At 33.4% G+C, this 11517-nt stretch overlaps 1 protein-coding gene and 1 pseudogene across 2 annotated transcripts; both read left to right on the forward strand.

The window, feature by feature from the left end:
• Window positions 1-212: 212 nt before the first annotated feature.
• On the forward strand, window positions 213-1148 carry LOC308638959 (olfactory receptor 4P4-like; the record flags this gene model as incomplete). The annotated part of the gene is made up of 1 exon (XM_081276888.1): window positions 213-1148. The coding sequence occupies one exon, from the start codon at window positions 213-215 to the stop codon at window positions 1146-1148; it is 936 nt and encodes a 311-aa protein (XP_081133014.1).
• Window positions 1149-8674: 7526 nt separating this feature from the next.
• On the forward strand, window positions 8675-9699 carry LOC308639667 (olfactory receptor 4S2-like; annotated as a pseudogene). Its single transcript has 2 exons — window positions 8675-8740; window positions 8829-9699. The product of its transcript is annotated as an olfactory receptor 4S2-like (transcript).
• The last annotated feature ends 1818 nt before the right edge of the window (window positions 9700-11517 follow it).

Consider the following 11517-nt stretch of genomic DNA (forward strand, 5'->3'; position numbering starts at 1 on the left):
TTGGAAAATTTTTAGTAAGAAGTATGAGAGAAATAAGTTATAAATCACAAGTACAAATATAATTGATGAATTGATTTATCATTTCACTTTGTGATTGTTAGACTGGCTTCCAGTACTTGATAGGATTTACAGGATTGTGTTCCAATTGCAAATGATTTTCTCTAAATTACTTTTCCACAGATACTCAGATTTTTGCACAGAGCATGCAAAATATGGAAAGTCAGAGGAATGTATCAGAATTCATTCTCATGGGCCTTTCTTCTGACCAAAACATTCAAATATTTTGCCTAGTGTTCTTCTTATTTTGTTATCTTTCCATCTTGGTGGGAAACCTTCTGATCCTCATCTCTATTGGATGCAGTTCTCTTTCTCACCAACCCATGTACTATTTCCTCAGTCACTTGTCTTCTATGGACATCTGCTATACCTCCTTTGTGACACCCAAACTGATTGGTGACCAGCTAGTGGGAAGAAACACCATCTCCTATGGCTACTGCATGTGGCAGGTTGTTGTGATGCACTTCTTTGGATTGATTGAAGTACTAATCCTGACAGCCATGGCCTTTGATCGCTATGTCGCCATCTGCAAACCTCTGCACTACATGATAATCATGAGCAGAACCAGGTGCAATGTCCTGATCTTGACTGCCTGGGCTGGTGGAGCTGTCCACTCCTTTTCCCAGTTCTGTATGATTATCCAGTTGCCCTTCTGTGGTCCTAACACAATTGACCACTACTATTGTGACATTTTTCCTTTGTTGAAAATTGCCTGTACTGATACCTACCTCATTGGTGTCTTTATGGTTGCCAATTCAGGACTGGTTGCCTTGGTAACATTCATTCTCTTGTTTGGGTCTTATGTGATCATTCTATTCACATTGAGAAATCACTCAGCAGAGGGGAGACGCAAAGCCCTCTCTACTTGTGGGTCTCATATCACTGTGGTCATCTTATTCTTTGGACCTTCCATATTTGCCTACCTTAGACCTCCTAACACTTTCCCAGAGGACAAAATCTTTGCTCTGTTTTACACCATTATTGCTCCCATGTTCAATCCCCTCATCTACACCTTGCGGAACACAGAGATGAAAAAGGCTCTGAGAAAAGTTTGGTGTCAAAAAGTATTTTTAGAAGAAAAACATAATTGACTTGTAATATTTAATGTCCCTACAACTGTATGCATCTGAAAACAGTTACTTGCCTCCAAGGAGCATTATTGTTTTCAAAGTATTGAAGACAAATCTTTTGCTGATAAGTGTCAGAGATCAGGAACTGAAGAATTAGCAGTACAATGACAATTGCACTAAAGGGTCTGAGATGAAGTAGTTTATGTGTGTACATACATGTGATATTCCTGTTTAATTGAAGGGCAAATTTGTGACTTTGTCATAGTCAACTCTGATGCTAATTTGCAATTTTAATAATTATTTAATCTGTAATTTATGCAAGGAACCAGAAATCTATGTGATCTTTCCTTAGAAACTGAGTAGATTAAAAGGTTTTTTTCAGAAATAATTTTTTATTACTGATCTTTTTTTCTGATATTATATCAAACAAAACTTGTATGACTACATTTTAAATTCAGTTATGTAATGAAGAAGTTTACTCAGAGAATTTTACATGAAATGAAATTTCAAAATGGCAGACATACCTTTCTCTTAAGCTACAGAACCCCCACTATAACCAAATGTCATAGGCAGGGATAATGTTTTAAGAATTAAATTTAACATACTTTAGATATACATGCATATCCATTTATCAATTAATAATTTTATCAATTAATAATTTTCAATAGCCAAAGTATGGAATGTACAGCCAGGATGTACATTAATGGATGAATAGTTAACAAAATATGGTATAAAAATACAATGAAGTTTTACTGAGCCATAAAGAAGAGCAAAATTGTGTAACTGTCAGGAAATTGGGTTGAACTGGAGACCATAATTTTGACCAAAACAATGCAGACTCAGGTTGAAAATATTATATATTCCTTTATATGTGGAGGCTAGAGTGAAAAATCAGGGCGCAGGTGGGCGGGCAGGTAGGACAACATGAAAGTAGATGGTTAACTAGTAAGATAGAGAGAGAGGATCCAGGGAAGGAGGGGATGACAGAGACAATACTGAGGCATGAAATTCAACTAATTGTGTTTTATGTATCTGTTAACATGCCTCATTGAAACCCATCATTCTGTATAATGGAAATGCACCAATTTAAAAAAGTGGACTGATGGAAATTGATTTTTCCTTTATGGTGTTTATTAAATGAAATGTACTTGAATGTAGAAGGGAAGGATGAGGAGTTAATAGATATCATTCCTTCACAGCAGAGCTATATATTCAAGTGGCTCCAAGAGTATTCATTTGGAGAAGACTGCATGTCAGTGTGCCCCAATACATAGACAAGAGATATGAATTCAATCACCATTGTAGAGAGAGAAAGACAAATGAGAGGAAATAGATTTTAATGAAGCATAAATCATTTTGTTTATATCTTTTCTTACTTCCTTTTCTATTTTATTTTTATTTTTATTTTTTGGTTATAGACGGATGCAATAACTTTATATTATTTATTCATTTTTATATAGTGCTGAGGATCCAACCCAGGATTACATGTGCCAGACAAGTGCTCTACCACTGAGCCCCAACCCCTGCTATTAGAAAACCAATAACAACAACACAGATATATATGATAACAAAAATATAGCAATATGCACATTGGTGGAAACATATGGATTGTGAATCCTGGGATTTTAAAGAAAGGTTTTCCAAAAGAAGCAGAGAAAAAATAAAACTATATTTTTTTATGTTATGAAAGAGAAAATATCTCTTTGTGAAATAGGTGAAGGAAAATAACACCAAAATATTAACAAACAATTTAATTTTAAAAAATGGTGATTGTAGCCTTTAAATGCAGTAAATTTTCAACTATGATTTCAGTTTTAATACAATATAAAGGAAGATGAAATGGAAGAATTATGATATGAAATACAATCTGTACCAATTTATGTTGAAAAATGATTCTATAAATTACATTTTTCACAAGTTACTAATAAAAAATGAATATAGTCCTGAATGGATCAAACAGTGGAAGACAATAAGACAATGCCTACAGGACAGCGGTAAGTATTATTCTTAGTCCCATTCACTTTTATAAATTTAAAAAAAAATGACACCTTCATATTCATTTGACTTTATAATATATTCTACCTACATGTTCTTTTTGATCAAAAATTCTCACTATATTTCTCCTAAAGGCAGCTTCAAGACATCAAAAATGACAAATCACTATTAAACTTTTGGGGCCCAGTCAGAACACCAATGAATGATGAGTTTTTATCCATAATCAAAGGCCACTTCTTAATGCACTGATGAAAATAAAAGAGAGCAATGATTCAGTCATTAAACCCTGATAAGAATGTCTTTTTGTCACTTCCTCACTGCCCAAATCTAGGCAAATCAGTAGACTTCTGTGAATCTTATGTTTCATTTATGCCAGAAAGCTGAGAAGAAAACTTGTTGTATTACCTTCATATGAAATGATAAATTGAGATTTCATATGAAAGTAAATTGAGTAATTGTTAAGATAAATTTTTATATTTGTAGGATTTAGACATTTTACAACAGAAGTTACAGTTTTCTTTATTGTCTCCTTTAAACGTGAACCTACAGAGAAAACCACATCATGTAGTGAAATGTAGTTCATAGAAAATTCTCCCAAACTATTTGAATCGAGAAATATAAAACAGGAAGCTAAACTGAAATACTGTTAATTAACCTTTGGAGTTGCCCAAATCATTTTATTTTTGACTAATTCAAAATACGTTTTATGCATACCCAGCTAGATTTTTACCACATCCTTTATAAAGTGCAAGGTCTTCTACTCTCAAAATTTGCTACATTGAAAAATCAAAGCTAAAATTATCTAATTAAATTCAGCATACAAAGCTAGAAGATGACTTATAGATTGTACACAATAAATGAATGAATGAACAAAACGGAAGAGAAACATCTAATGTTACTTTTTAATTTAAAATGTGGACAAATTAGCAGTTTCTTATTTGTGTACAATTTCTTGTTGGCCATTCTAAAATTAAAAACAAACCTACCTGAAAATAATTATATTCGTGTTGGTGGGAACAAATTACAGAAATACACCAAAGCTACCTACAAAATGTATGCATCTCTCTGTATGTGAATATTCATGTATTTTGCTGTAGAAAATTTGCATGTGTGATTATGAAAGGCTAATTCATGTTTTAGTGGGAAATTATGCAAAGTATACTCTACATAACCCCAAACAATATAAATATGAAAAATTCTATATTCATGAGCTCTTCAGAAACAATGTGTATCATGAAAGAAATTAATGAATTTACATTTGAGAAAACAAGTAGAATTAATGAAAATGTTCAGATTAATACAAAATAAGGGAGAGTTACAAAGACAGAAAATGTGTTGTTAAGGATTTAAGGTGGGACATTAAAGATGCATAAGAAAATGAAATAAGAAATAACACTGGGGCTGGGGATGTGGCTCAAGCGGTAGCGCGCTCGCCTGGCATGCGTGCGGCCAGGGTTCGATCCTCAGCACCACATACCAACAAAGATGTTGTGTCCGCCGAGAACTAAAAAATAAATATTAAAAATTCTCTCTCTCTCTCTCTCTCTCTCTCTCTCTCTCTCTCTCTCTCTCCCCACTCTCTCTTTAAAAAAAAAAAAGAAATAACACTGAAAATAAATCAATGAAATTGTAAGTAAAATATAAATTAAAATCTATATGAAAAACATGATCCAATAATTAACATAAAACAAGAATGGTTCTGTCCATTTAGAATAAAATTAATCAGTTATTTATTATAAAAGACTGGGTCCAGAAACTTTTAAAGCACACTTTACTAAACATTCTTGGAAGTGAGAATTCTAATCCCACAAAATCTTATTCAGAACATAAAGGTGAAGATTAAATTCATTTAATAAAAACAATCTTATCATCAAAAAATAATCTTATAATCAAAAACAAATAAGAGTTTGAATTCCAATCTCATACATGAATATTGAAGTGAATCCTAAACACATTAGAAAAATTAATCTAGCAATATATGAATTCATCTAATCATAACTGATATTTGTTTATCAAGAATGCAAACTATTGTTTTTGTTAGTATGTTTATGTTAGTATGTTCTCATATATAAAAAGTGAGAATCTATGTAATCATCTTTCAGAATTATATGTATATATACATGGCAGATGAACTTGTCATATTTGGTATAGGTTATATAAAAATGAAGAAATAATATAACACTTAATGTTTAGAGGTGAAAATATTCCACTTAACAAAAGGAAGTCAAGGACCTCTGTTATCATTTCTATTTAATTTAATATTGTACTCTAGGTTTTAGTCAGTATATAATGATTAGAACTTCAAGAATTAATGTATATATACACATATATGTATATATATTTTAAATACATTATAAATATTAAATATACTATAAATAAAGCTATCTTTCAAAATTTACATGAATGTCTACACTAAAAAAATTGCTGAACCTGTAATCTCAGCAACTTTCAAGGTTGAGGCAGGAGGATCACAAGTTTTAGACCAGCCTTAGAAATTAAGTGAGGCCTTAAGCAACTTAGGGAGAATCTATCTCAAATTTTTTAAAGAAGAGGGAGTACTCGGAATGTAGTTCACTGACTAAGCACACTAAATTAAATACCCAATAACAACAACAACAACAAAAATAACCTGCAGATAAAAGAAGCATTAAGAGATCATTTTATTTTATTCTTTTATGTTTTTAGAACTATAATTAATAATAAAAGTCAAATTAATTTTTGTACACTAACAACCAGCAGAATGTAAATCTTTAAATAAAAGTAATTTTTTTCATGGAAAATAAACATATTAGGTACTTGGGAATATTTCTCATAATTCACACACAAAAAAAGTATACATTTATTTGAAAAACATTACAGAAGACTTTGCAAAAATGGAAAGATGCTTGTTATTTAAAAAGCATTTCCTCCCAAACTAGTCTCTGAAATTACAATTAAGACTAATCAGTATTTCTGGTGGAACTCATTGACCATATCCTAAAATAGATGAGAAATATCAAACACATGGCTATAGTGCAGAATAAAATGAGGAGGAACTGGCTGTGAAGAGTAGGAGGAATTTTAGGGTTGATGAAAGAAGAAAATATGACCTTGAGGTGGCAATAATACATGTTGAGTTTTATTCAAGTCATTTCTGACAGATTTGCTCTGGAAGGCCAATTTCCTCCCAGCATGAGAGCATCCTCAGTCTACTGTGAGGGGACCAGCATTCAGAATGGGAGAAGAACAAGGGAACTATGAGGGAGTGGAGGATCAGAGAGGCTTACATGTCTAAATGATGTCACTCAGCAGAGAGATGAGAGTCCCTGGGTCAGGGAGTTTCAGGGGTCATAGACACTGGGGTCTTTACACCACAGAGCTTATCTTTCCCATGGATGGCACGTGTTGGGTATAATTTCATGGGTTATGCAAAGCATAATCTAATTTTAGTCTTTAATTATAGTCTCTAATTGAGCAAAATCAGTGTAATTAGTCTTTGAATGACTTAACATTTGCTTATGGGGTTATATTAAAATAATGGAATATGTAAAAAGGTAAGTATAGTACTGATGAACTTTTTAACTAATCATTCTCAGCCAGCTGTGAGGAATATACAGATGCCATCTTTGGATCATTTATATTAACATTGGCCTTTGAAGATAACATTATTTATTACATCTATACAAATTTATACTGTATCATAGTAGTATATGCAGGCTACAACATGAGTTACCTTCTGTGTTGTCACAATGATGTGCCGTGGTGTCATAAAGACCTCACATAATGTCATAATGCTATTATATTATTACCATTATAACAATCATTAGTGTGTGATGCACAAGAGAAGGTGGACTTTGATGATTAGCAACTCTAACATACAGTCCTGACAAAACCTGTAACTGTTCAAAAGCAGAAAATCCCTGGGACAATAGTGCTGCAGAAAGGGTACCTGAGAGCACCAGGTTCAACTGCAGTGGGAAGCAGTGAACTAGATAGATGTTGAAGGGATGGGGTTACAGAGGCATGGGATAATGACAGGAATCATTGATGCCTATGGCTCGACTTTATTAAGAATCTAATAAACTCCTTTATTCAAAATAACTCCATATTCCCTTTTTCTACCTAAACTGAAATTGGCCCCACTAGTGTGTCTGAAATTCCAACATAGAAAATCCACTTAAGTTAAATTAAATCTATTTAAATTAAACACCAACCATTTTCTAAACCCATAATAATTGTCTCTAAAGGAGAATTTCTTCCTGAACTATTGAGTTCACCCCAGGCCAGGAGAACTCAAATATTCTGGAAGGAGACTAAAAAATTGGAAGGTTATATGAGGGATGTAGACAATAAAGGTCAGAGTCTTTCCTCTGAACATTTTGTTGTTGTTCATGTTATTGCTACATTTTTCACTTACTAGACAAATGTTAAAATACCAAGCCATAGTAAATTCTGGGGAATCCTCTATTGTTCTGAGTTTGAAGATAGAGAAATATCCTGAGACTTCACTTCCCCTCTTTCAAATCAAACAGGGCTCAATGTCTCCACAGACTTCTCTTACTTCTTTTTTCTCTTTGTTTTCTATATTTATTCTAACCTAAAAGAGGAATAGAATATCAAGGTAGAGATTACTATCCCTGTGGTGATAATGAAATTAAAAATCCATCCTTGCAAAAATGAGATAACAAAATCTCTATAATGGCAAGTGATTCACCCCATTCACAGAACAGTCATTTCAGAATCAGGTTTGTGTAACTATCCTCTTTTTCCTACCAAAAAATCCAGCACCTCTTCACTGTAGGAGCTTAGCTCAAACAGGGGCCATAAATTCTTCAACAGAAATATCTGAGGGGATATTTCTTCAGTCACTGCACCCCAAATAATTGTTGACCTCTTAGCAGAGAATAAAACTATCTCTTTTGAGGGGTGCATGCTGCAAGTTTTCGGGGTGCATTTCTTTGGTGGTACTGAGATCTGCAGTACTGACATATCAGGAACCCCTGAGTGGAGATATTGACCAGGTACGGGACCATTTGGACATGTTTTCACTTCTATGATCCAAGTAAGGGAAACTTCATCAGATATACAATTGGCACCATAACCGCAAACAGAGTTCTAACCAATATTCATTATATCTTTTAAAGAAAGAGAACAAACTGAATCTTTATCTAAAATATTAGCATAAATATCTTAAGATAAACACTTTTTAAAAAAAAATGTGTTTCTTTTAGATATACATGACAGAAGAGTGCATTTTGACATATTATACATACATGGAGTATAGCCCTTAATTAGATATGTGACTTTGTAAACACTTAGATGCAGTTTATCTCTCTGTAATTTGTTTCCTGATTTGACATGAATAAATTGAGCATATTATAGAGGAAAAATTATCAGAATATATATAATTTAACTAATTTACAGAAACATGCCAATCAGTAGTCAGTACTGATTTTTCCATTTTCAAATACTGTGATCATTCAGATTATCCTGAGTTAGAAATAAATACTGATAATCTTTCTGATGTTTATTTTCAGCTAGTATAGTTCTTTTGAAATTTCACCTGTTGGACTGATTCCATGGAAAAAATAGACAATGTAACTGGATTCATTTTCCGGGGACTTTTTCAGAACCGAGAAGTTGAAGAAGACTCTCTCTCTTTTTTTTTTTTTTTTTTTTTTATAGGAAAGGTAGCAGAATACAACAGTTACTATTAGGGCATCATCATGTGAAGAAGTCTCTTTTGTGGTGTTCTCATTCTTCTACACAGTCATTCTTCTGGGAAACCTCATCATCATGCTGACCATTTTCATGGGGAATCTTTTGAAAACACCCATGTATTTCTTCCTTAACTCCTTGTCATTTGTGGACATTTGTTTTTCTTCAGTCACCGCACCCAAAATGATTGTTGACCTGTTAGCAGAGAACAAAACTATCTCTTTTGATGGGTGCATGCTGCAAGTTTTTGGGGTGCATTTTTTGGTGGTACTGAGATCTTTATCCTCATAGTAATGGCTTATGATCGTTATGTGGCCATCTGCAAACCCCTGCACTATATGACCATCATGGACAGGGAGAGATGCAGTAAAATATTGTTGGGGACCTGGGTAAGTGGATTCTTCCATTCTATTATCCAAGTGGCTCTGGTAGTCCACCTAACCTTTTGTGGACACAATGAGATTGATCACTACTTTTGTGATGTCCGTCCTATACTCAAACTTGCCTGCACAGACACCTATATTGTCAGTGCCATTGTGACAGCCAACAGTGGTACCATCATTCTGGGGAGTTTTGTATTTTTACTCATTTCCTACAGTGTCATTCTGGTGTCCCTGAGAAAGCAGTCAGCAGAAGGAAGGTGCAAAGCTCTGTCCACCTGTGGTGCCCACATAGCAGTGGTCATCATCTTTTTTGGTCCTTGTGTGTTCACATACATGTGCCCCAATGTTACCTTCTCAGAGGATAAGATGGTGGCTGTATTTTACACCATTATCACTCCCATGCTAAATCCTATGATTTATACACTAAGAAATTCTGAAGTAAAAAATGCTATGAAGAAACTGTGGGAAAGAAGGTGTTTTGGACCAGTGGGAAATAGTTGGGAGTAATAATTTAAACAAATGATCTTAAATTTTGTCAGTCTTGCTTATATACAGTTCACAATGAACAAAATAATGACATAACGAGATATTCTGGAGAAACAAATGACAGAAAAAACATATTAATAAAAACTGGATTATCACTAATCATTACTCAATATTAATTTTGTTAATTCTTCATCAGATACTTTTCTAAAATATCAAGCCTGAGGAATATTTTTTAAGGTTTTTTAATAGTTGTAGATTTATACAAAACCTTTATTTATTTATCTTTATGTGGTTCTGAGGATAGAACCCAGGGCCTCACATGTGTTTGTTAATGCTCTACCACTGAGCTACAACCCCAGCTCCAAAGCTGAAGAATTCTTAAGCACAGAATCTCAGCATCATTGTCTTTTCCTCATTTTTACCCTTTGCCATTTTCTTTAAATGATTTTAAAACCTACTATGAAATACTTGAGTTTGTTTAAGGGTTAAGAACTGTTCTGGTACATATTAAGCAATTAATAGGCACTTAAATTTTGAATAGTCTGGAATACATGACATCATACCTAATGCCTTTTTATAACAGTCCTACAAAACATAATCACATTTCATTGCAGTAATCTTGGATTGATTGCAGAGGTGTGAACATCCTATCAAAATAACAAAAAGTAAGCTTAAAGACAAAAGATAAGTTTTTATTCTCTGGCTTTAGTATTTATTTTATTTTCTCAACACTAAAGACACTGAATAAATATATCTCTTAGTTCATTAATTATAATACTTTATTAACGTTAACTATACTTTATGCGTAGTCTATAGCCAGCAGTGCTTCTTAACATATAGTGACTCCCGGGAAAGCTAGAGAAACAATGACAACATAGCCAAGCCTGACAACATAGACAACTCTGACACAATTAACAGGTTGAATAAAAATTGCTGAAATGCATGTTTTGGAAATCATAGTTTCTACAAAGTTTGAAAACCATAGTTTCTTCAAAGTTTGAATTAAATCAATTTTTTTTCAGCTTTACTGAATCGATTTATTTATTTATTTATGTGTGTTTGACTGGACTCTCTACCCTATTTCCACCTGTGTGTTCTAGAAAAACTTATACTCGACTAATACTTTATTATTGTGCTCAATTCTTGTGCTCTGATGATAGATTTCTCTTTCACCATTAGCCACCATTACCTGAGATAGGTTTATTTGTTCGTTTGTTTATTTATTTTTTTATTTATTGTGGTGAATACGTGTATCTCTGATTGTCTCTCTGCTTCACTGTGACATCCACCAGTCTGACCCTGTTTCTCCATATATTTATGTTAATGGTTGAAGGAGGGAGTGGAACTATGGCTCATGGGAAGCATCATAGTGCTTAAGAGTGATACCTGATGTCGGCTTACTCATGGAATTAAAAACAGATATATAGAAGTCTGGAGATAGAAGTTATAATACATTTATAAACCATGCCCTAGAACCATAACAAATCCATCATTATAGTCCCAGTTTAGACATTGCATGCAATAGGTCTCTATGTCCCCTAGATCAAGTAATCAAACTAGGCTGGTAATTAAAATCACTTTGCCATTTTTCTGAACCCATAAGCTAGGATTGTGGGTTTTTCAAATATCTGTGTTCTGAATAATCTCCTCTAGTAGTTTTCATATTGTTGATAGAACATCTGAATACTTGCACTTGAAAATCTGGGAACTGATGATTTTGATATTCTTAGAATCAGGGAATTTGCAGCATCCCCAGTGTTAAGAAGTATGATCAACAGTGTTTTATTCCATTAACACACAAGCATAGCATTGACTCTCAGCCTGGTGTT

Source organism: Spermophilus citellus (assembly GCF_964194105.1).
Source record: "Spermophilus citellus genome assembly, chromosome: 2".
Taxonomy (NCBI): Eukaryota; Metazoa; Chordata; class Mammalia; order Rodentia; family Sciuridae; genus Spermophilus; species Spermophilus citellus.